At 37.5% G+C, this 25,346-nt stretch overlaps 3 protein-coding genes and 1 long non-coding RNA gene across 8 annotated transcripts; 2 read left to right on the top strand and 2 right to left on the bottom strand.

Moving 5' to 3' along the window:
• Nucleotides 1-1,645: 1,645 nt before the first annotated feature.
• LOC110852075 (laccase-2) lies at nt 1,646-3,347 on the bottom strand. The gene has a single exon (XM_035853704.1). It carries the CDS (start codon nt 3,345-3,347, stop codon nt 1,665-1,667), a length of 1,683 nt encoding a protein of 560 aa, XP_035709597.1. The 3' UTR covers nt 1,646-1,664.
• A 2,011-nt stretch (nt 3,348-5,358) lies between these two features.
• LOC110852297 (protein Smaug homolog 1) lies at nt 5,359-22,759 on the bottom strand. 5 transcript variants are annotated; one of them, XR_004835238.1, is made up of 15 exons: nt 22,228-22,759; nt 14,880-15,065; nt 14,661-14,790; nt 14,344-14,584; nt 13,993-14,198; nt 13,789-13,901; nt 13,529-13,673; nt 11,421-11,653; nt 11,003-11,270; nt 10,728-10,914; nt 10,514-10,656; nt 10,399-10,433; nt 10,253-10,310; nt 8,990-10,167; nt 5,359-5,621 (listed from the first exon to the last, which is right to left on the bottom strand). XR_004835238.1 is itself a non-coding variant. In XM_022100332.2 (14 exons), exons 2-14 carry the CDS (start codon nt 14,940-14,942, stop codon nt 9,725-9,727), a joined length of 2,265 nt encoding a protein of 754 aa, XP_021956024.1. In that variant the 5' UTR covers nt 14,943-15,065; nt 22,228-22,759; the 3' UTR covers nt 5,462-9,724. The 5 variants fall into 5 exon arrangements, 2 of the variants coding, with proteins under 2 accessions (XP_021956024.1, XP_035709329.1); XR_004835239.1 differs by having other exon boundaries at nt 9,612-10,167; XR_004835240.1 differs by having other exon boundaries at nt 5,359-5,541; nt 9,612-10,167.
• On the top strand, nt 11,681-13,446 carry LOC110852298 (ADP,ATP carrier protein 2). Its single transcript, XM_022100333.2, has 5 exons — nt 11,681-12,107; nt 12,181-12,395; nt 12,465-12,848; nt 12,927-12,998; nt 13,078-13,446. The coding sequence occupies exons 1-5, from the start codon at nt 11,831-11,833 to the stop codon at nt 13,306-13,308; spliced, it is 1,179 nt and encodes a 392-aa protein (XP_021956025.2). The 5' UTR covers nt 11,681-11,830; the 3' UTR covers nt 13,309-13,446.
• A 356-nt stretch (nt 22,760-23,115) lies between the features above and the next one.
• On the top strand, nt 23,116-25,300 carry LOC118436140. The gene is made up of 2 exons (XR_004835241.1): nt 23,116-24,067; nt 25,020-25,300. It is a non-coding gene; the product is annotated as an uncharacterized LOC118436140 (long non-coding RNA).
• Nucleotides 25,301-25,346: the final 46 nt, after the last annotated feature.

Here is a 25,346-nt window from a genome sequence, read left to right as displayed (position 1 = left end):
CAAAGCAATAAAATAAAATTAACTAAATGAATATGTACCTGAATTCATGGTGTACACAGTACATATGATGATGTGCACTTTCATACAGCATACTGTTAGATGAGATGCTACTAAAAATGCGAAATTTCCATGCATCCAACTGGGATAACAAGCCGTTTGCATTTAATTCTTATAAAAAGATTAAACAAAGAATAAAATTGCGTGTTTTTATCAACGTAAGCACTAATAAAGTGGGTTTAATAATTACATCCCTGCTTTGTAAAAATTTCAAGCCATTCTTTATTTGTACGCATTTATTCAGCAACAGTACAGGACAACAAGTTATCAGTCAATTGTCTTCGTACATATACCATGTCACGCTATAAATATGTACATTTCACAGCAGGCCATTTTTTAATCCTCTTGTCTCTCAAGGTCCAGGAATATGTCGCATTTTTTTATTTGACTGCGGATTCTCTGCCTTGATTAAAAAATTATAGTGCTGCCAGCAACAAGACATTTCTATCTTTCATCAAATTTGGTACATCCTGGAAGTTCCATAGCTTCCGAAGCCTTGAGAAAATTTATTTTAAAATGCAACCTGCTATTTACAATCGTCTACGTTATGCAACCACAAACAACAGCCCAATTTGGGAGACAATAACATTAGCATGCATAATATTCTTGTGCAACACTGGTAATAAGTGTATGGACTTCCGTTGATGTATGCAGCTCTAATGAATTGAAAATAATGAAATAGACCGCGACGCTTCATGAGTTTGTCCCCAGCAGAGGCATTGATGAAGGCAGCGACGAAGGCTGGAAAAATGGATTCATTTCTACCCACGTCACCGGAAATAAATACGGCGGATAAAAATTGGTCAGATAACCTTTGTCCCCATTTCCAATCCTGTGGACGGAAAGAGATGTGACAGACTGCTACTCCTCCTCGTCCAGTGTATTGCCCACTCGGGCGAAAAGTTGAGAAAACTGCCAAAGTTTACAAACTTTCACCCCATCTCGAGCAAGAGCAAGATCATCCGTATCTGTTATCACCATCGAAGGTGGTGCTTTTCTCAAACTCTAAATCCTTGCTATAAATTTTTTTCTCCAGGCCAGACAGTTTTCTTGACTTGGATGCAGCACGAATTTATTGGTCGTAGTTTATCAGTTCATGGGAAAAGTTTAAAAGTAGGGAGATTCTTATGTCAGTCGTGCAACGTTAATAATAATGCCAAAACTGAAATGCAGAGCAGGAGGAGAAGCCATCCTCCTAAAACTTATGTACACACATGATTCCATTGTGCACGCATAATATAGTATGCATAGACTGTGGCTTTTATTAGCCTGGGTGTACATATGTAAGTAAGTATAAGTATGTGCATGTAGATGAGTATCGGTAATAAATACATACATATCAATATCCAAAATCTTTGTATTCTTGCCTGATGAAGATGACAATGGTTCATTGAAAGTTAGCCATTTTCAAAAATAAATCAAGTAATGATCCCCGAAAACCCCAGAAATGCCCGATCATAAATATATTTATGTTTATGCATTAACACTTTGCAATGATTTTATTTCCCTATGTACGCAATCAAATTAACTGCACACAATCAATAGGTATACAATAGTAAACGATCAAGATTGTAATTGGTGTAAAAATTATTGGCTTTATTCTACTTCTATTCTCCTATAAGGGTTGGATTGGCCACGCTGTGTTCCCAAATTACAACCATCTTGCCAAGAATCATGTGTTGCGTAATGTGACAGTGAGCCAACCAAATTCCAGGATTGTTGGACTTAAATCTGAGGGCATACCAGCCGCAGGCCACCCCCGTCGAAGAGTTTCGAACCGTCTGATGTGGATATTGGACGAAAACGTCTCGGAATTCAAAATTTTTGTCGGATTCACGAACCATTTTGTCAATTAGTGGTAGGTCTCTCTCTTCCTCAAACTCGTCATAGCCATGCGCTACGACATGAAAAAATCTCCCGTGCAGGTGCCAAGGATGTTCCCCACAATCTGAGGAAAAGCCACCAGCCCTGTTCTGTAAAATAACTTGGATATTTTCTCCCTCGAGTATTTCAAACACTTGTGGCTCCTCTGTGATGTTGACATTCCTTCGCACTTGGGCCAAGTAAGGCTCGTCTGGATCCTGGAAGATGTGACCATTTATTGCAAATCTTGAAACGGGGGGTATAACTTTCAAGTGAAAGTCGATATAAATGTTTCTGTCCACCGACTCGGGAACTGGGTACACGCTTCTTTGCCTCAAGTCAAGATTGGGGCGAATCTTTGATGTTACCCATTCGTCCATGGGAATTGCTTCAATTGTTGCATCACGTGCTTGTGTCCGGAGCGGTGTTGGGTCAGAAGCTCCGATGTAATGAAGAATTGCTGCTCCATTTCCTGGCCCTGTGCCCTGGCCGATGCTTTTACTCTCCATCCAGTAATTGCCCACCGCTTGATTCATCGTCACGATGACGCTGTACCGTTGTGCAGCGTGGACGTTAAGATATTCAACTTCAATTGGGTCGATATAAATCCCATCTGCCTCAATTACTCGCATTTTGTGGTTGGTAATGTAAAACCGAAGAAATTTGTCGGACGATAAGTTCATTACGCGAAACCTGTAGGTTACCCCCCAAAGGACTTTTGTGACGTGATAACCTCCACAATCGATGAATTTATTGTTTGCCGCATCTGACCATTTTCCATAAGATTTTCCATTGATAAGAAGACTTGCCGTTGGCGGACGTGGGCCGCCGGTGACGAGCAGACGGTCCATAAGTTCAGACAATGGAATGTGGTATAATTGCTCCAAAATAATCACTCGTTCGTCTTGATATGTGTAGTCGGGAAGTCGTAGTAAATTGGCCAAGAGGACGGGAGGATCCACAATTATCAAGGCCCCATGAATCCAAATGATGTCGAGACGGGAGTGAGCGTGATAAGCATAAGTTCCCTCTTGGTTACCAATGTGCATGCAGTATGTGAAGGTGTTATTGGTTTGGATTTCATGCTGAGTGATCATTTCTGCCCCATCGGAGGCCAAGGTGTGTTCTTGGTGAAGGCCGTGCCAGTGGATTGACAACCCCACGGGCAACCTGTTTTCTACTTTGACCACCAAATATTCATGCGGAAAAACTCGGATAGTCGGTCCAGGGAACCGACCATTGATAACTTTTCCAGTTTGTACGTAATTGTCCGGAGATAACTCTTTTTCTTCGACAATCCAATAATGGAAATTAGGACCGTGGTCACACTGGTTGGCGCAATAATCACAAAAATTATGGTTAGCATGACCTAACTGATATAGAATTAATGGCAACAAAACCGTTGCAAATATTTTATTGCCTTTCATACTTCAGGTCTAGTAAAAAAAAATTAAGTAACACTTGAACTTTTATTTCTGTTTATTAAATTTTATAAAACTTTCTACTTAAAGTTCAGCCAACTGGTGTCAATACTTACTGGAACCTTCTTTGCAGCCACTTTTTTGGGGGTCCTTAAGTAGAAATAGTATTAAACATAGTATTAAACTATTCATATGTATTCTCGTAAGGTAAGAAAGGGTTAATCATTGAAGGTATAAATATCAAAACCATAGTTGTGTGCAACCCTTAAAGGCTCATTTAAAATCAAAAGCATCGCAAAGTGAGACTAGCATTCTAAAAAAATAGAAAGGAATGTTTCTCACCCTCAAACACATTAACGAAATTGTAGACTTTGTTACCAACTTGTGCTTACATTTATAAGTATAATTGAAAAGAGAAAAAACAACTTCTCGTATAAAACGGTTCCCAGGTAGCACTCAGGATCAGTCCCTTTGGTTTATAAAAATCCGATCCTTTTCTGGTGTGTGTTGGGCGATACAGTAATTTTGCAGGATTCATTGAGACAGTTGGAACTTGTACCGTCTTGTTGGTGGAGTGTGCTTCATTATTATTCGAAGGAGACGAGTGACAAGGAAAGTGGAAACTTTTCTCCAACCCACCGCACTTATCACATCAACGCGTCCGTCGATAAAACTTAACTCTCCACTTCGTACTTTGAATCCTCTCTTTCTTCGCTTCACAAGGAGTCGAAAGTGGAAAAGTTTCCAAGCCTTATAGCATCTTCTTCTCGTACACACCACATATTATGCATAGATAAATAGGGCTCCGTCTTCTCGCAACTTTCGTCTTTTCTCACAATAGTCATCGTGAAACTCATCTCATACATCGAGTCCTGTGTGGACCATGAAAATGCATGAAAAGAGCAAAGTGTAAATATAGCAAAGGTGTCTATTTTATACGTGCACATGAATCGAACCCTTCCGTTTGAACGTCAAAAGCGTGTAATAATTTTAAACTTGACTTTTTGTTCTGGAGGTAAAAAAAAGTCTAAAGTTGAAAAGTCCAATTTACAACCGAATCCTGATTTATCATGCAGGCCATGTCGATACGTAACAGAGTGTCAGATTTCATTAAATAGTCAAATTTTGAAGGGGGAAGTGTACCTCATTACAGTGACAGCATCGCATGAATACGAAAACAGGGGGTGTTTGCAGCTTAAATTTGAACAATGGGAGACACAGGTGTATCATGGGCGTAATAATAAGAAAAGGAATAATGATGCCGACTTTCTCCACAGATTGTCTTATTATAAAAATGATTTAAAGGAAGGAATCACATACATATCTCGGTCGTTATTGGTGCGTTTATTACATGGTCTGAGGAGGAGTGAGAATGGACATTTTTAGTATGCTGGTCTTAGAAAGAGGAAAATGAGGAGCCATGCAATCATGAAGACCCAGACGGTATAGAGTGTGGGCATATGCAGACCCACGACGCAATAGGTGACCACGAAAATCGACAGGGCTGAGATGAACATGATCACATTTAGTTTTTGAAGGCTTGAAAGTTAAAATTAAAATTGTTTTAGCTGAGGTAATAAATAAGATATACATGAGATGAACATGAGGTGGGCGATGTGCATCAATACTGGTATTAGCACGGCAGCCACGAAGACCACAATTACAAAAACCAGCATTGCGACGAGCTGTAGGACCAATTCCTCCATTGTCCCAATTCTGTGGTACCCATGATGTCGACGCATTTTCAGTACGACAAATCTTGGTTGATTCCTTAAAAAAATAGGTGAAAGTAGTTTAAACAAGGAATTTAGCACATTAAGCTTTTCCCTTACCTCTTTGATTCCTGCCTCAGTTGAGACGACCAGAATGAGGAGTGTCAGTATTGAGTTATTGTGTATTATGACAAATTAAATATTATTTTATGCAAGCAATTTTATTATTCGGATTTTCTCAATTTTAATGGAAATTCATATTTCTATAACTATTATAACTATCCAAAGATAACGTTCCTCATTGATGATGATCCACTAGTAGAACCAACGGTTTTCTGCTTTGATTGGTTATGTTCCATTGACTATTTAGTATTTTTTGACTGTATGCGTAAAACAAGGATAATTCAATTATTTTTGCATTTTCATATTTTTATTAGGCATCAACTACTACACAGTGTGTAAAAACAAGAATATCTAAACAGTAAAACCTAAAAATTAAACACAAATAATGTTAAATTAATAGTAACAAAATTAAGCAACTTATTATTATTAAGTGAAATTGGTTTTGCTGGTTTCGATACACATTAAGGAAGTTCCATAAATTATGTCACGCTGGCTAACATGGGGAGGATAAGGGAAAACCCTTATCTTGCCAATATTATCCAGCGTGACATAATTTATGGATCTTCCCTAAATAAATAATAACAATAGATACAGCTTTTCGTCTTAATTAAGTCTGCCATAATAATAATAATATTGACCACACACTTGCATATTATTTACCGGGAGATATAGCATACACACACGGATCTGTTACAACAATTAAATAGCATTCCACTGGCCGTTAATTTACTGAATCAAGTTCAACTGGCCAATCAGTAGATTTTTATGTAATCCGTAAAAAATAAAACTTAACTTAGCACAGCAGCAATAAGTGTGTAAATAAAGTTGGCCCTGCCCCATCATACTCCACATATTTAGAACACGTAGATAATAAATACAAAACCAAGAACAAATTCATCTCATCAAGAGAAATATTGTGATAGGAAACCCTGATAAATTACCAATTTCTTATAGATACGAGTTAAAATGAATCAGTCATACATTGTCACAATAATTTGTCAGCATGCAGTTTAACATTGCTGTTCTGGGTTGTCACATAATTTTATGACCTGCATCCTTTTGTAAAAGTAGAGAAATACTTTACTCTGAAAGTTTAATAAACACCGCTCGGATTATTAAAATTCGATTAAAATACAATGCGATACGATAAAATGCGATTTCGGTTTTTTGGGTTCCGTGTAGTTACGAGACTAGAATTCTGATCGTCTTTAGTTCAAATTTTTTGCAATTTTGTGATTGTAATTTTGTCACAAAGCATGGCGAATACAAAGTATCAGTAATAAATTGATATTAATAATAATTAATGAAAAGAGATAAACAGAAAGATGATAGTGATGCCAGCACAATCAACAATTATAGGAAAGCACATCTACTAATATACATATAGCTTACATATTTATGTTCTATTTAACTAAGCATCTTCTACAAGATTTCTACCATAACTTGTTATCCACATGCAATGAAATATTTGTCACTTGTCACAACAGACACAGGTTTCAATGTATTCACATGATAATAAGAATCCATGTAAGAATAGCTACAGTACAATTGAGAAGCAGAGATAACAATCCTACCTAAAAATACATGAGGTATGGTTATAACCAGCAGCAGGGTTAATAGAAACGTTATGTTTAAATCTCAGTCTGATTAATTACCACAGGCAAACATGTATACTCAAAATGCGTTTTCCACAACACACCTTGTCAGAATTTTCCATTTGAAATACTTTTGCGTTTATTTATCAACTACGGCCAAACTACTTTTGGGGATTCAAAAAACCACCATTTTTGAACTTTCACTATTTTGTTTGGTAATACTTTTTGTGATGTATGTAAGTTGCTCCTAAACTTTTACCTAAGTTTATGTATGTCTGCACACACTAATCATTTCCAAGATAAAAAATATATACACACCAAATAGCAGCCCAACCCTGAAGGGACATTCATTCATCTTTTTGTCAAATGCAAAACTAAATAATTTTTGACTCTCATATCTGGACGATTAGTAATTAATTCAAGTCATTTTGAACAACTATTAATTAGAGAAGAAGGCCTGTTACATTAAAGTTGATTAAAGACTAATTTGAGTGTGATGTGATGAGCGCAATCAGAGTCTTCTATTTTCCTGCTACAAAAATGAGACGACGAGACCTTAAATTCTCGAATCTATCGAATCGAATGCTTGGACTTTGGATGAAATGACCTTCTGATGTTTTGAGCACTATACTAAATATTGTAACATAGTGGTTATGTGTGTACGTACTAATTGTAAACCCTGATCCCTACACTACCCACACATATCTATGACATAAGTGAACGCAATATCTATGAGCACTAACAGCCTATGTACAAATATACATAATGCAAAATACATTTGGTATGACATGTTAATTTCTGTGCCAGTGTGGTTGAACATCAGTCGTCATGCTGTCTGCTGTCGTGCATACATATTTTTTCAGAGTAGCAAGTTTCCCTTGAGGAGTTTCACAACTTTCCTTGCAGAATATGAGACTCCCGAATATTCTACTAATCTTCTATATTGTTCTACTTGCACATAACGAAATAGATGAAATCTCACGTGTATACCCAGGACCTGTGCCTATATTATATTTGGCTGGACTTTATCGTCATATAGCCTCTTGCTCATCATAATTCCTTGATATTTACCCTTGTGATGAGAAAATGTTCTGCAGGCAAAGCGGACCTAAATGTGAAATGCAAATACTGCCAAGTTTATTCTGCTATATCCCCTCGAGGTTGCGTTTTATGGACTCTTAGGAGCATCTCCTAGAACAAATTAGCCACCACTTGGATGGAGCGAAAATGTACTGAAATAGAATCATATTTTTTTCGCCCACCGTTTACATGAAAAGGAAGAATTTTGGATAACTCTCCTACGGTTTCATGCTCCATAATCCGTATTCCGTTTTTTCACATTTTTTCATAACTTTATTTTCCCCTTCACCTCTATCCACACACAAAAAAGTATTTCTTGGCATACTTTACGCCGTCATAGTCATCGCATGCAAATCTGGACCATTCTGCAAGCAGAACAACATGGAAAACATGACGGCCAATCATTGAATCTCAAATTCAATGTTTAGCAATTACTTTGAACTTTTGAAGATCAGGAAGAAGGTCCATTTGTGGAGGAACCTTATTGAAATTTTCCGAATGGATTTCCAGCTATCGTAATAGTAATAGAGACTCTTCTCGTAGCGACGTTTTGTATTTGCTCAGTCTTTTTTATGAAATCAATCAGAATTATTGTAAATCTGCGTTGTTCTAATTTGCTTGTTCTACCTGGACACGCTCTGTCAACTTTAAATTCTCAGTTATTCCAAACTGAGAAAGCTATCAATGCATGATCAGCATGTACGTAACTCAATCACTCACTCATTCAATGCTCAGAATAAGGTTAAGATCAATGCATTATAAATATAACGATTTATGTACATTCAACCATCTATGTATTTACATAATTGCACAAGTACTTGACAAGCGCAGAAATAATTAATCTACTTTCGCCTTGAAAAACAAAAACTTTCGATAAGTTCTCATCCAGCGTTCTTTGTGATGAAAAAGTTTTAAAATGACCAATGAAAAAATCGTTTGGAATTATTCGAAACAAATATGTACACACCGCGTTGTGCGCTTGAAACGCTACGATCCATGCTCCGAACCACCATTTCTCCACTTTATGCTGCGATTCATCAGTTGTTGACTCCAGCAACTAGTTTGCATTAAACGGGAGAAATGGTGAAAGTGCGAAGAAAAACATACACTGTATGTTCCTGATATACGAGTTTAGAACCTTTCGACGCGTTTCCGTCCGTTGGATCATTAAATCCATTTTGGTAATTTTGTAACGAGTCTAATACTTGGTAAACGACCTACAACTAAGGATAAGTATATCCACGAACTATCCACAAACTACAAGATTAATAATTAAGGTGGTTTTCTAGCAATCATATTTTCTGAGACAATCACATTCATTCCTTATTACAACAGTCACGACCCCATATTGTGATGAGTTCTAACACGAGCGAGTGTCAAAATTTGACAGTCATGTTTTCATATGTTTACATATAAATATATTCACTAGGATGTTTTTTTTCATCCAATCATATGACTATAGATTCAAGTAGTCTATTGAGTTTAACAAAAGCCCTGCAATATTAACCCTTCAGTATAAGTAAACTTATGATAAAGCTAAAATAAGATTTCCTATACACATTCATCTTTGGTAAGCGAGCTGTTCTGATACAACCTACCGGCTCAAAAATTCATACCCTACTCTCCACCACGAATGATCAACGGTCCTTACACTAATTAGTCTTTAGTTTGTTTTGTAAGATCATTCTCGCACAGGGAAAAGGAAGGGTAGATACTCGCATGAAGTAAAACTGAGAAAGATAAACTACTATTCAATCTACCTGGGATCACTACAACTAACAATGAAGCAGCTCCTGTCATGCTAAAACACAATCCACGCAAAAACGTCCTCCTCTAACATGTTAACTTTTACTCGTGAAATTTTGGTTACGTTTCAACAACCCATCCCATTTAGATCTTTCCAACCTTCCGTTTTTTCCACTTTCAACTGCATATCAGTCACAAATGTTCCAACGGGACAACTCTCATCCTTACCCCCCCATAGACCCCACTGGTTGGCAATTGGTTGGTGATTTTGGTTGGTGGGTTTGGGGGTTTCGATCGGTTGGTTAAAGTCACAGTTCACTGATGGTGAAGATAAGGTGAGAAGTGATTCTAAACGAGAAGTAATATCCAAGGCGGATGATGGCTGATGCACATTACCGGTAGATGTTGGGTTTGTCCCGTCATTGTCAGCAGACAACCCCCCTCCTCCTCCCATATCGGTAGCAAAGTTGAGCCCAGCTAAAATATCGGACGGTGAGCCAAGAGAACCCAGCGTATCAAACATTGGTGGCGAAGATGACAGAGAGGCAAAGAAATTTGGTCCCACATGCCCTGCAACAGAATTTTTTAGTCTATGTTTGGAATCGATAAAACTGAACAATGTTTTAGTGCTGCTTAATAAACAATCGTTACTCACTGTCAAAATATTCAGCCGATTTGGTCCTTTGCACAGAGAGATGAGAATTCCTCACGGACTGTGGATAATGAGAATTATTGCAGGAGTTATATGTTTATGTTTAAAGTGTTACAATATATGTAAATATAGACATGTTTGAGACATACTTCCAAAATTGAATCTTGAAGACTCGGTCTTTTGGCTAGGGGAAGAAAAATAAAGAATTAATCGTATTTGAATTTATTCCATATTATACGTCGGAATTGAAATATTTTTTCTTACCCATGAACATTGCATGGATCGAATTTCCAGTGTTTGTCCAGTTTCCATTTCCAATGCCACTAGGCAAATTTAGCACACGTGGATTAAAATGGCGATTGTGCTTGTTATTCCCATTAGTGTTGCTCCCAGGACTTGAAGATGTACTGAAGGCAACCAAAATTTTAAAATTATTAATCAGTACAGTTATTTAAATACGGACAAAGATTCAACATACCGGTGATGATGGTTATGAAAATGTGGATGGTGACCATTTGAGTTTCTTCGCATTGCTGGGACCTGTTGTTGACGCCAAAGAGCAAGAAGACGTTTCTGCTTTGTTGTAAAAGCTTCATGAGATAAACATTTATCCAAAATTGACACCAATAGTCCTTCACATTCCGAATCTGGGTTCATTTCACAAGCTAAAATTCAAACAAAGTAAATAGCATTCGTCTTGGGATCTCTAAGGTTAAACTTTAAGAATCATCACAGGGTGAGAATGTTTTGTACCTTTCCTGATTACATTCATAATTTTCTCAGGAATGTCGTCATCGCTCTCTTTATTAAGATTTAAGGGTTGACCATCACTAGCAGCAGCAGGTGTGTCTTCCATCGACTGGAATCGGTTACTTCCAATGGCTCCTGGTCCTGGTAGATTTGGGTTGCTGGAAGTAATGTTATTCGTACCTCCTCCAGCAGACGCCGTCTCGCCAATCGACTCATCTTCCTTTGTAATTGGTTTGATTGGTGTCGTCAACATCCACTTGATCTCGGTAAGCTATTACAAAAGACAATACAAATCATGTCTACCATGCACAAAACCAAGTATGCATTTTATTTTATTAATATTTTAATTTTCAATAAATAATGTACAGCTTTAAGTATATAGTTGTCTCAGTCAACAAAATATATGTAGATTTATTCTTACCGCATTTCGGACACTTTCCTTGTCCTCTGTCATGTTCTCATAAATGTTTTTCAAGTGACTCGGACGTTCCTTCAACTTTGTGATGGAGAGAACAATCTTGTGTCGAGCTCCTTTGGTGACCCCTTGTTGACCAAGTAGCTCTTCATTCAAGCCCATCATCTCGTCAAATGTGATGTGAGCAAATAGAAAGGCGTACTTGTGGAGTCGCAAGCTTTTCAGCCAACATGGAATATCTGCAAATCATATATAGTCGTTACATATACATATATCATATCATGTCATAGCCATCACAAACTAATATATATGATTTCTTGTATGTATGTACATATACATATGAACACGTGGGGCAAATATATCCACAATGTTCGTTTTACGTTTTTTTGGTAGAAAAAAATATATACAGCGATAAGATGGAATATAATTGTTGGCAGGGTAACGACCCCCCTAAAAACAAGTCTGACACAGACTGTTGGAAATTTTTATTCTGTGGGTCGCCAAATCCAAAATTTATTTCCTTCTGTTGCGGTGGTGGTTGCGATTTGACGACTCCAAACACAAACCAACCACTCATCTTATACCAAATATTTTGTTGTAAAGCACATAAAGCAACTTTAGAAGAATTGAAGATGGGTTTGGACGTCAAATCTTTCCTGATGGACTTTGTGGCCGGTGGGGTCTCAGCTGCAGGTAAATTTTTAATTTAAATTCCCAGAGGGATTGCTTTATTTAATATGATAATACACATTATTCCAATTTGCAGTTTCAAAAACAGCAGTGGCTCCAATTGAACGAGTGAAACTTCTTCTACAAGTTCAGGCGGTATCGAAGCAAATTTCGAAGGAGAACCAGTACAAGGGAATGATTGACTGCTTCGTTCGTATCCCTAAAGAACAAGGATTCCTCAGCTTTTGGAGAGGAAATCTCGCTAACGTGATCCGATACTTTCCAACCCAAGCACTCAATTTTGCTTTCAAGGTACAGCATACATAAAAAGGCTAATATGTAGTCATCAATTAGCTACAAAAATGTGTATCCTTTTTTTAGGACAAGTTCAAAAATATTTTCCTCTCTGGAGTGGACAAGAAGACGCAGTTTTGGCGTTATTTCCTCGGAAATCTGGCATCCGGAGGAGCAGCCGGTGCATCATCGTTATGCTTTGTGTATCCATTGGATTACGCCCGAACGCGTTTGGCTGCCGACATTGGCAAGAAAGGTGGGAAAGGTGGGAAAGCAGAGCCTGGACCTGGCAAAGCGAGAGAATTTACCGGCATGGGTGACTGTATCAAGAAAACGGTCAAGTCGGACGGTTTATTAGGACTGTATCGAGGATTTGGTGTCTCTGTGCAAGGAATTATCATCTATCGAGCTTGCTATTTTGGATTTTACGACACTGCCAAAGGAATTCTCCCTGATCCCAAGAACACTCCAGTGAGACATGTCCCATGCTTGCATAATCCCATTATATTATGCATTTATGTAAATATTACATTTCGTATTATTTTTTAGCTCGTCGTGTCCTGGGCCATTGCTCAATGTGTCACCACAATCTCTGGAATTGTATCGTATCCATTTGATACGGTAAGAAGGAGTTGTACAAGCACCAACTTTATTATGAGAATGGACACATGATGTTGGTTTTATTAATTCATGACGACAGGTTCGACGACGAATGATGATGCAGTCAGGTCGTCCCGTGGCCGAGCGACCCTACAAGAGCACGATGGATTGCTGGAGAAAAGTTGCGGCTCAGGAAGGAACCGGAGCATTCTTCAAGGGAGCGTTCTCCAACGTTTTGCGAGGAACGGGAGGTGCATTTGTTTTGGTGTTGTACGATGAAGTGAAGGAGATTTTCTTCCCAGGCTCTACCTCAGGCTCCTCAGGCGAATGAAGGATAGTTTACTCAATCCCTTGCATTTTGTAATCTCAAAATCAACTGAATTCGACTAAAATGTTTCAAATTATTATGAACCAGAAATTAAGCACTTGTTAAATTCTCTGAGCGAATAAATCAATGGTTTAAAGCAAATAAAAATACTTTGTGCGTGTCCCAATTTATATTTACATATATTATGTTGATGTGCACATTGTGTAGTAATTAAATTATTTACCTTTCATTCCTTTTGCGGTGAAGGTGGGACGTGGGTCATCCAAATGAGACTCACTCCCAGACCCTGAAGATGCTAAGGATCCTTGTGGGCTGATTTCTGAGGAAAGTGATAAACTGCGAGGCTTGGGGCCACCACACAGCTCCTCCTGAAATATTTATTTAGTTAGTTATTAGTAATAAAGAGATATACGGAGAAAATCAATGCACTATTTTCAACCAAGAACAAACATGAAAATAAACATGTAGTAAGAAAAGGTGTACCACGGAAGCCCAGGCATCAGAATGCATCACGGGTGGAGTCAAAGAGTTACTGCGACGATACCGTTGCGAGTTGGAGGAACTACCAACAAAATTTGATGAGACGGATAACACACCTACGCAAAAATGAATTTCATTTGATGCCATATGAATCAATAAATAATCATTGTAGTGTAATAACGGAATTGTGCAATACTTTTTACTTACTTTGATTTGCAGGAGAACCTGAAAGACTTCCTCCTCCATTATTAGAAGGAGGAGAGTTATTTTGCTGCCATGAATTGCCAAAGTCATTCATCGGAGGACTTCCACTTAAACTTGGTGGATAATGATTGTTGTGATCATTATCTCTGTTGTTAATGTTCATCATGCTGACTTTTTCCTCAAACTGGTGCAGTAAATTAGAGAACAAGCTGAAATTTCAAGAACATAGTCGTCAAATAAACATGTTATGTTGGCTGGATGGATGAATGGATACATTATCATTTTTAAGCACATTGTATATATGGACGTGCAACGTGCTATGCACATATTTATCTAAACTTCACGTCCACTTACTGTCGATCTTCTGGAGCAAATGCAGGATGGATGAGGCTGTAGGAGAGCAATTGTCTTGCATCATCGTGCATTGTGCCGTGTTCCACTGGCAGGTGTGAAACGTATTTGAGAACTTTGGAAATGAGAGCTAAGTAAACAGGCTTCACATCCACATTTTTGGCATTCAATAAGGGCAAATACGCCAGTAAGTCCCTCATTAAGGTCTCATTTGATTCCGTATTAGCAAGAGATGCAACAAAGTCTGGAAATAAAGCATAAAATATACATATAATCAGTAAAAATGTATTATGATTAAATAATTCGGTATATTTTTTTACTGGGGTCGTTTGAAAGTATTTCTGTCCTTCGGAGTTCCGTGCACTCGTTGAGCTGGCGTTGAAGAATAGTTCCCACAAAACGTGCTTGCGTGGGATGTAAGCGTCGTAGCAGAGCAACCATTGCTACTGTCTATTTCATAACAATTCAAAAGATAATAATACACAAAATATTCAAGAAGCAAAGACTTTTGCTCTAATTATGAGATACATGCAAATTACCTGCTCACACATCGACCAGCGGTCAAACCAATTGGACACAGTTGACACCTGCTCCCGAAACATTGTTGATACTTCCTCAAGGGGGATGCTAAACTATCGGTCGACAATTTTGTATAATGCTTTGAGTTGCTGGAAGAAGATAGTGGTCATCTAGCTTCATCGGACGACAAATGCAAAGTGAGGGATCTATGACAAAAAAAAGGCTAAAATTAGGACAAATATTCATCTCAACATATCCAGTGTATCTGGATTAATATAAAACACAATCAGGAAAAATATTCGTCAACAATATTTAATCAACGTCCTTTTCTTTATTCTACGAACCGAATCTCTACTTTTTTGTAATCAAGCACATCAAAAGAAGGACTTTCTTTGACGAAACATTACAACTTTCGGCAAAAAAGAGTTCCGCAATAAAGCAAGGGAGCTAGCTAGTTATTATCCTAGCGAGAAGTGAGCAAAATTGTGTTTGGCTTCCTCCCTTCCTCCTACGCACACACCTCAGAAAAGGTTGACACATTTCACGACGGAAGAAAGTACAACTTGTATAACTCGGAAATTGGTAAAACTTCCTTGAGGAAGCAACACAAGTATTATCTGGCACCACTCACAATGACGACCATAGAAGATTATTTTTAGCCCTTCCTTTAATGTGTTTCTTCATCATGGACCACATCCCAGTTGCAGTTATATGCTTTCATTTTTGTTGTTTACGAGTCCTAATAATAAAACCTTTGCTTTCTCTCCATTTAAATATTACAGAAAATTACTTCCACCCACGAAGAATGTGTGTACAGCCAAATTAAACTTTTGTGTAACTACAAAAATAGCAACTAATTATTTTTCAGTCAGCGTGCGGATTTTACATTTACAGATCGCATTATTGTTGGTCCCCCAGGCATATCGATATTTATACTGCTAGGTAGCCGTGAAAGATTTTAAAACGTGAAATGCGTGTGAGTGGCAGGACCCAATGATAATAAATCATCCTTATCCATCTGTTCTTGATAATATCCAGATCTCTACACAAACAAATTCCCCTTCACTTGCACACCGCGTGGCTTGGCGTTGCTCGTGGGGGAAAGGTATTGATCCAGAGCTTTTTTGGGTGCAGTCATCCATCCAACTACATTTTTACCATTTCTCTCCCCTCCAACAACCAACCATCCATATTAGTCCACATCTATCCTCTGGTCGGATACAGAAATCCGACCCCACCACCACAATGCTGGATGGAGATTGGATCGACCGTGACATTGAAGTTGGTTGGCATTGCTCCACCTAACAAACCGACTTTCACTTGAACCAAAGTAGAGCTCTCTCTCTCTCTCGTCCTACTAGTAGATTGGATTTTCACCAAATTTCCTAGCTCTAGCTTCACAGTTGCCATAATATAATGCTCGTCGTCGTCCCACTCCAGCCAGAAGAGCAGAGATAGGATCACATGCTTGGCATTCATAACGAAATTCTACTGCTTCTCCAGAAACCCAGACTTGCCACCAACAACGACAACGCTTCCCCAAAACCACCACCACCTTCCTGCCAGTACCTTTGCAGTGGCTTTTTTATGCTCCCTTCTTGATTCTTGGAGTAGTGGTAGAATTCTAAACTCCTCAACTTGCACTATTGCTGGATGGCAACTGAATAGGCCGTAGTTTCTTCAACGCACAATATCCTTCTGAGAGTATGTACAATATGCTACTATCATTAACTACCAAGTACACACTACATCAACTAAAATTGTCTCACACCTGTCCACCCTTTCTTCCGTAGAACAACAGTATTTAACAAAATAGGCAAATGCAAGAGAAACATGAAATTATTCTAATAACTTGTGAAATGTCTAAACCATCAAAATCTAGGGACTGTAGGTTGAAGGGAAGAAGACGGCTTTCAGACTTGATAAGTAATTCTACATTCTCAACAATTGATTTTTCCTCTTTAGTTGTCCCTCCAACGAGAATTTGTCATTCGAGCAGAATTTTTAGCAGCTCTAATTCCAAAATTTCCAACTCAACTCATTATGTACATACATAGTTGGAAAATAATTTTTTGTACACTAGATTAAATAAGACGTCTGCTGCTTGCATTTTGGGCTGAAAATTGAGTTGATGGATGGATGGATTAATTTCCTCCAGCAAATACACCTGTAATAAGTAATCACCCTAAATCTCTTCTCTTTGACCAGGATGCTCTCCTACTATTTTGTGTTACCGACAAGTTCTAAATGAGTTGAGATTATACGAACAATAAAGTCACCACCCAGTGCAAAATTTTCTTTGAGCATTTTTTGGGGTGCAATAGTATCAAATAAATACAAAATTTGACAATTTTTGGCTCAACTTGTTTACTGCTCATTCACTGCTGGTTTATAGTCTAAAAATTAACAATCTTTGTATTTATTTGAAATTTATCATTTCATTTCAAATTGATCTGGAAATCCAGAAATTCTTAAACATTTGCACTACGTGGTGACTTGTTACGGTACGTCTGAGGCCAACTCATCTTCAACGCATTTAAATCTTGTAGAGAGTAATATACATACATACATACAATACACTTCTTTAAACTTTAAAGGTACGGTATATTTTAGGTACAAAAAATTACGTGTGTTGTGTGTGTGTAGGGAACGTGAGGATGAGTAGATAGAATGTGAAGCGGATCTAGTTGCACGATACCAGGAGAAATGACATAGCCAAGGTTTACATCAAGAGTCTTGATTCAAGACACACATCATGATCCAACAAACCAAGTTTAATGTAGGTTAATCTATAACATGTCCTCATCTGAACAACTGTTATCCTATTATTAATTTTTACGAAGATTAGCATCCCTGCTTTCTTTTCGTTTACAACCATTTCCTGATATGAATGTACATACTTACTAGGTATTTGCAATCCATTGAAAGATTTCTCATTTGCACATGTTTGAGTTAAAATTCACCGTTGACTGTACTTACTGTGCAACCAAGAAAATCATAAATGAATTGCGTAGTGAGTCAGAACGTGTCAACAAGCAACTGCAGAAAAGTTATAAATATGTATCCATGTTGTAATCTAGCAGTCAAATAACTTGTTATTGCTCGCTAATAATAACGTACCTTATTTATTTTATCGACTATCGTATTCCTCGAGGTATTCAATGCACTTACATAAAAGTCTCAGTAGCAAATACAAAATATTTCTTGAACGACACAGACAACACCTTCAGAAATTCATGATCCAACACCAGACACACACAAACACACTCATCAATGCATGTCGGGTCACACCGCTAAAAAATTCTCGACTTCCTCTCGTCGTCGTCTTGTTACCAACCAAACTGGAGCTGAGACAGCCTCTGAGACTGTGTTGATCTCACTCAATTTCCAGAGTCGTCAAGAACCAAAGTCGTCTTTGCCATATAATTATCCAAGACGAAAAAATGAACCCGCATGTCGACTAGTACGTACGTATAACCTGCAGCGGCCCTCAATGAGTAGGCATATCATACGAACATATGTAGAAGATGCAATATGCACAGTGAGTAATAGTAATAACATACTGAAGAAAAATAAGTAAACACGTGAGTCTGGCTGGATTGTAAGCAATGGGACGTACATATGTACATACATATACGAGCTTATAATTTCAAGTTGAGGGGATTTAAAGTCTTAAAGTTTCTCGCGTATACAGAAAAACGTGAGGTTTTCTTCGTACTGATTCCAGTCCAAGTGCAACGCAATGCACCAAAACCTCAAGTTACGCTACGTTACATAACAGCACGATGAAGGGTTGTTGCTTGCGTTGCTACCCTGAGGGTATCTCTCTGTTTAGATGCATCTTGCTACAAAAAGTACGTGCCCAAGAATGTTTGAGTCTTTCTTTGTTGTTATTATTATGGGACTGGATACGCTGCAATGTCCAAAGAAGATGCTCATGATGGACAATACAATCCAGCAGTGATTTTGGAACCACTCATAACCTTGACACGGCTGCCCCACTTACTGCTCACATAGATATTTATTTGGTGTTAGAAACACCTAGTCAACAAAGAAGTATTTACTACCACGCAGTATTTTGCTGAGGATTATTATGTTGAAACTTAAAAATAAATAAAATAAAATAAAATAAAAACAAGCATCACTACCTTGCTGCAATAAAATACGAGAAATATTTAACCCATTCCTTGATTAGATGAGATGGGAAATTTGTAAATAACGCACAATAATGCGAGTCAAGATATAGATATTGTGATGGTGTTTTAGGGCTTTCAATGTTCATACTTGCACTTAAAATTAAATCAATCCATTCAGACCAAGTTTCTATCTCATGTGTAGTGTATTATATACTGTGTATACCAAAGAAGCTGTATTGGTAATTCACAGATGCATTCGGTTAAAAAAATATACACGATTGTATTAGCGGATTGATTGATAAAACATAAAGAGCAAAGTAGTCATAAATTCACCTTATGTTCCTATTAACCAAGATCCCTACAGTTTACCAGCAAATTTATTACAGACTTGTAAGTATTCAAGTATCCACGTCGTTTTGAACGATGATAATATGTAAAAAAAAATATATTATGTGGTAATCTACGTAGTGATTCCAAAATATATTTTTTTAATCTCTAACTTTATCAATTGAACTTTATTTTGATACAAAATATCTTCTCGTGGTGCTGATATTCAATTATACCTCGTATGCCTCCTCCTATTTCTTTTCATTCTTATCAGCAAAACATTTTGCATAAGTCCAAAAATACCTCAAAAAGTGTTTAAAATAAAGCAAATCAATAGTTTTGCAACTAAATTAATGTGGTATATGAGTGATCTGGTGTACACAAGTAATTGAATGATGCATATTTATTGCGAGATGAGAAAACCATGCGAAAATTGACCTGTATAAATTATTAGGCGTAGGATTACCAGAGTTCTCAAGAAGCTGCCTGGTATACATAAGCCTTCTTATGAAAGTTCTTAATCTCGAGTATGCATGTACTTCCAGATCCTAAGCACCCAGCAACCTTTGATCACGTTTATCAATTTAGAGCAACAGCTACATCAATAACTAGTGACAAGCAGATCCATTTCATTCCGAGTAAAATATTAGTAAATCAGTATCATATTCGCTTGACGTCAATTATTTATATGTATTGCATGCATGTAGCTTGAGGTATAAATATCCAGTCAACACGAAACACGATGTCTGTTGATGGTGGTGTTTCTAAGTTTAGTCCAGCTGTGGAAGATTTCCACAGCTTATAACTGCTTTAAACTGGATGAATTTCTAAGATTATTGCCAACATGTTGAAAAACAAGATGAAACGTCAAGGATCAAATATATTTTTAAGTCTTGATCTCCCAACCAACACTAAAGTCAATAATGCATGAACGAAATAAAACCCATATACATTCATATTTATGTACATACTTCTCAATCTCCTCTCATATATCAACCAACCAGCTTCCTTCGTCAGTTAACTTTTTTTAGTACAAGTCATCATCGTATATATACACTGCCTCTTACATAAATAAAGCTAGCAAATAAAATAAAATGGTGATAATGCGTCTTCCTGCCACGTTTGGATATTTTTGCTAGCGATAACTCTTTACTTCGTCTCGCTCGTCGTCGTCTGGCAGGCAAGTTATCTTCTTCATGCGAGACGCCCGACCAATACTTTGGTAATAATGTAACCACTAAAACGTCCCTTGGGAAAATAATTCATTCAAGATTCGTCAAAATACAGCTTCAAACACTTATATTATATATGCTCCTATAAAGAGTGAGATTGTCTGACATTTTCTAAACGAGACCAACACGGAAGTACGGAAGAACAGACTCCAATTGAATTGCGATGAATTAATAGTTATTAATTGCAATTGTTTGGAGTCCTGAGAACAATAAAATACTTTATGAAGAAGAAGTAAGCTGAATGTCAAGGTTTTGGCTTTCACCTTGCCCAACAACTGAAAAGGGTTAACCACTTATTACTGTCGCCCCTTCTTAAGGACACCCACTGCCAGGACAAACTGGATATAACCACTTCACTCCAGAACTCTATGTCGCATTATCAGCCGCAGCAAGTCCCTCGAGTCACTTACTGAGTGCTATTTACATATGTGTAAGAGGGATACACAGTCATAGTCTCATAGTCACTGACATGAACTCACTGACCTTCATCTGCATTTCCTTTTCTACCTTTTCCATTCAAATTCAGATTTTGAGTTGTTTACTACGCGTCAGCATTTGGTGCATAAGGCGGATTGTAGGTCATGTACGTACATATGTATTTATGTTTGTTGCTGCTTCCCTTTAACGGAACGAATCACAAATTTCTTGTATACCCTGAATGCAATGCAGGTCATCGACAAGAAGGAAATATTTCCTTCGTATATGTGCATCCTTCTACAAGCTAATATATGGTCTTGCCCAAATACGAGTCAGAGAGTCACGGTCAAGGTTTCCCTATGAAAGCCTCATTTTCAAGGATTTCAAGAAATATTATACCCATGTGCTACTCGTGTTTGAAAAATTCAAAATAGATTGCAACTCAACTCACTCTATAAATGTGATGGAAAATAGTGGAAATCATTGGTACAAGAATCCTTACAGTGATTGCGTAATTCTATGAGAAATTATGTTATGCTATACCTATACTACGCCTCACCTAACCCACCTCGCAAAAAGCACGATTATATAGATGTATATATACCAATTTTCTATTTCGTAATAAACCGAGAAAGTTTTATGCGACATGCGACACAGTGATTAGCCAATTCCATAAATGATAGCATTTAAGCAAATTTTTATACTTGGCATCCGAACAATAATTCTCTTGTGTTATACAAGATAAAACAATATTTTAAGATTATATGTTGTATGGCAATGCAATGTATAATAGTTACATTCCTGATTCCACTATTAATTATCCTTGAGTATCTGGAATGTGATTCAAATTATTTTAAAGTGATAGGAGAATAGGTAGTACAAGCTATATACATACATAATTCGTGTGCAATTGCAATTAGAAAATAATGTAATAGCTGATATAAAACAAACCAGCAAGAAGTTTTCAAAAGGATAACAAAATTGGTATAGCTGCTGGTTTACAAAATTTTTGTAACTATCAAAAAAAAGATTTCGACTTTTCTTGCATAAAATACACTACTCCAACGGATAAAAATTATATCCCTGCTTTCACCTTTCTTTCCTCTTTGCATAATAATTAATTTGCTACACCAAGCGAACGAGTAGGATGAACTTATTGATAGGAATAGTACAGAAAAAATTTAGTTGAAAATCTGAGGCATGTAGTAATTATTAATTAATTTATATATATGCAACTATGCAGTAAAAGAGCTCACCTTGTTGAATTGCTTATTTTAATTGGATCAGCGCATTGGAGGACGATAAATAGATTTTGCTCGTCAATGTGACAATTTCAAGTATTGCACTACACAATTTTCTTTTAATTTTTAGTATAGTTAGTCTGGACAACTGACTATTTATTTATGAAAGACTAGACTCGTCCAGAAGTTCCACCTTCATTGAAGTAAATATTTTAGTTCTATCCTTTTCACAAAATTTCCTCACTACACGTAGAGTTTTTCTTTAATATTTTCACTCCCAGTTCACATTGCAAAATAATTTGTAGTTATTTTTTAAAGTGTAACATGTGATTTGTAAATTACAAATTGTAATTCATGTTAAGAGTGTGGCTCCAAACACGACTCTGATGTTTTGAAGCAGTCTGTTCTGTGAATGAAATGGTCGCTGCTACTCTCTCGCTCCAGCCCAAACAAAAGTTCTCTCTCTTTCCGAGAGCCCAACTTTACAAAATATTACGCCTTTACCATCTCGCTGTTTTTTAGCGAGGCTACGATGGCTGCAGCAAATGATACCATTTCACGATTATTGTATGGCTATGCATGCATGCATTCCTTACGTTAACTGGGCTGATGTGACTCTTTCTTCCTTTGCCGTTTAATGCCTGTGCAAAAGTGGATTATTTACTATGAGCGAAACAACAGGACGCCGAGTGATACACTTGATGCAAAACAAGATAATGTGCCGGGAGAGCATTTAGCATTATTATTCTGCTTTTGCTACCACGCACTTCCATGACCTTTGTGCAGAACAACATGACTAGCAAATACACTATGCGAATTAAAATATAGGGATTTCCTCCCGTTCTAGTAGATAGAATGTGCAACGCCATGAAACAAGAGAGGTATGTCTAGTGAGATTACTTTCTGCAGTGTAATAAATAATGGTTAGTTTGGCTTTGGTGGTTTGGTTTGGGAGCATGTTTTTTGAGATTGCAAATGTGTGAATTTAATTAGCGAAATGTTTGCATGTAATTTTTACTCGAATTAAAATGTCGTAAAATTAGCTTCGTATCATACATATTTTCTTGGGAAGTATAGAATAAAATACGTCACTTTGCTAAAGAGAAAGTCAACGTGGTCCAGAGACATTATTCCGCCAATTCACTCACTCGGACTTCCTATGAACCATTTACTTATCTCTCTTTCCCTCGCACAAAATGTTAAATTGATTCTCATTTTATAGGTCCAAACTATACTCGGAGGAGGATTTCATCGGAGAAAGTTCCAGAGCGTCTTATCAACCTCATTATATCCATTTCAGTGAATAAATGTCTCTTATACTTGCCCTTCCGCAATTATCTCAACCTCTAATTCATTCGATCTTCTCTCACATGGCATAACCAGCTCAAAAAGTCATTATCAAACTTTCTCCTTGTTCTTCTCCACCGCGATGAGAAGTAAATAATTGGGAAATCTCATTTAATTAAAGTGACCTCGGAAAATATTTCAAAATTGACGTCAGTCCGACGAGCAAGAATAAACTTTATCTTCAAAAGCAACCCCACGAGACTTTTGTACAGAGAGGAACTGGAGGCAGAAAATGTCAAAAAATGTGGCAAGTGGAAAGTGAAATGAAGGTTCCGCAGTCTTACAATTTAGAGAATGGAAGGGGGAGCGAGCTTTCGGAGAAAATGAAATGCAGAGGAAGAAAGGAAACGTGGGCAATATCAGAGGAACCAACCAAGATGATGATCATCATGAAAGTGACAACACAACTTTCCCCTCCTTTCTCTCTCCTCCTCCCTTCAACTTCACTGATTGCCCACGGCATCCACTCTTCCAGTCATCTCAGACTTCAAAATATTCTCGTCTATCGGTAATTATTACTCCAATTCAGAGTACGTAAGTACCCAAAGTGAATGTGAGTATGAGTTAGTTTAGCACAGTGTAAAGAAAAGCAATTCAGTGTCAATATCGAATGGGACCATTTGGCACTAACTGTTTTCCACCGAATTTGTGAATGAGGCGTTCACATTATTCGTGTCTGTGCTATTATTGTCCTGCTCCCGTGCCCTTGGCCCATCAGGATGAGGAAAGAAAGCCAACCCCAACCCAGCCCAACAACGTGCTCTCCCTTTCCTAAATATAAACACACACGTTCAGAAACTCATCAGAATTTTGAGCTTCCGTCCATTCTTCCCAAATACATAGCTTGGCGTTCTTCTTTCTCCGTCCGGTCATGCAGGAGCGGAATTCCATGTTATTATTGCTCGCATGTGTGTGGGCTTCACCAACTGCGGCATTTCCGTTCTCATTAATGAATGAACGCACCGTTGGTTGGGATAAGCAGGAAGGGGACGCAGAATTTTAGCAACTCCATACGAATGTACATATGTATGTTTGTGCATCTGTAGGTATACTAACGTGCCACGAAGGAAACCGATGAAGGGGAGGGAGAAAGAGAGTCTGGAAAAGAGATGAAGATGCATTTTACTTGCTTCATCTCATCTTCTTCAGTTGAACTTCCAACACGCAACATCAGCATTTTTAACTACAGAACCATATTCTTCCGCATCGCTATTAAAACAAACTTTGACATAAACCGAAATACGGAAGTTTGATTGTTGTTCTGAGCAAATTCAACCGAGCAAAGAATTGCCTAATAAAAAATAATTATGAGCAAAGTTTTAAATCAGTATGTAAAGATACTCTTCGAGTAATGTTTATAACCAGTATAAAATACATATGCTCACTAATTTGGATGTACCTTAATCTTAAAATGTTTTTTTTTGCTTTAATTTCCATCCACTAATCTTGTATATTTTCAGCACAAAATATTCGAGTATGTGCATGCACAAAACATGTCAAACCAGACGGTGTTTCCTTTCACTTGAGCACTTCAGAAAAAATTGGGATGATTAGAGGACGCAGAGGGGAGAGGAATAGAAGAGAATGCCCGAGCCGGGTATTACACATTACACCTTCTTATGCCTGGCAACAGTCCAACTGATCTGTGGTGGAAATACTGCTTCACTGTAAAATGAGGCTGCGTTGTACTTACAATTATGTAGTATTACCTGATTATATGCAATAAATTATTTTGATGCGATTTTTATTTTTTATTCATCATTAAAATTTGTTGTGTGTGATTTTAT

Source organism: Folsomia candida, unplaced genomic scaffold (genome assembly GCF_002217175.1).
Source record: "Folsomia candida strain VU population unplaced genomic scaffold, ASM221717v1 Fcan01_Sc007, whole genome shotgun sequence".
Classification (NCBI taxonomy): domain Eukaryota; kingdom Metazoa; phylum Arthropoda; class Collembola; order Entomobryomorpha; family Isotomidae; genus Folsomia; species Folsomia candida.
The sequence above is the reverse complement of the archived record's forward strand: the minus strand, read 5'-3'. Positions and strand labels throughout refer to the sequence as shown.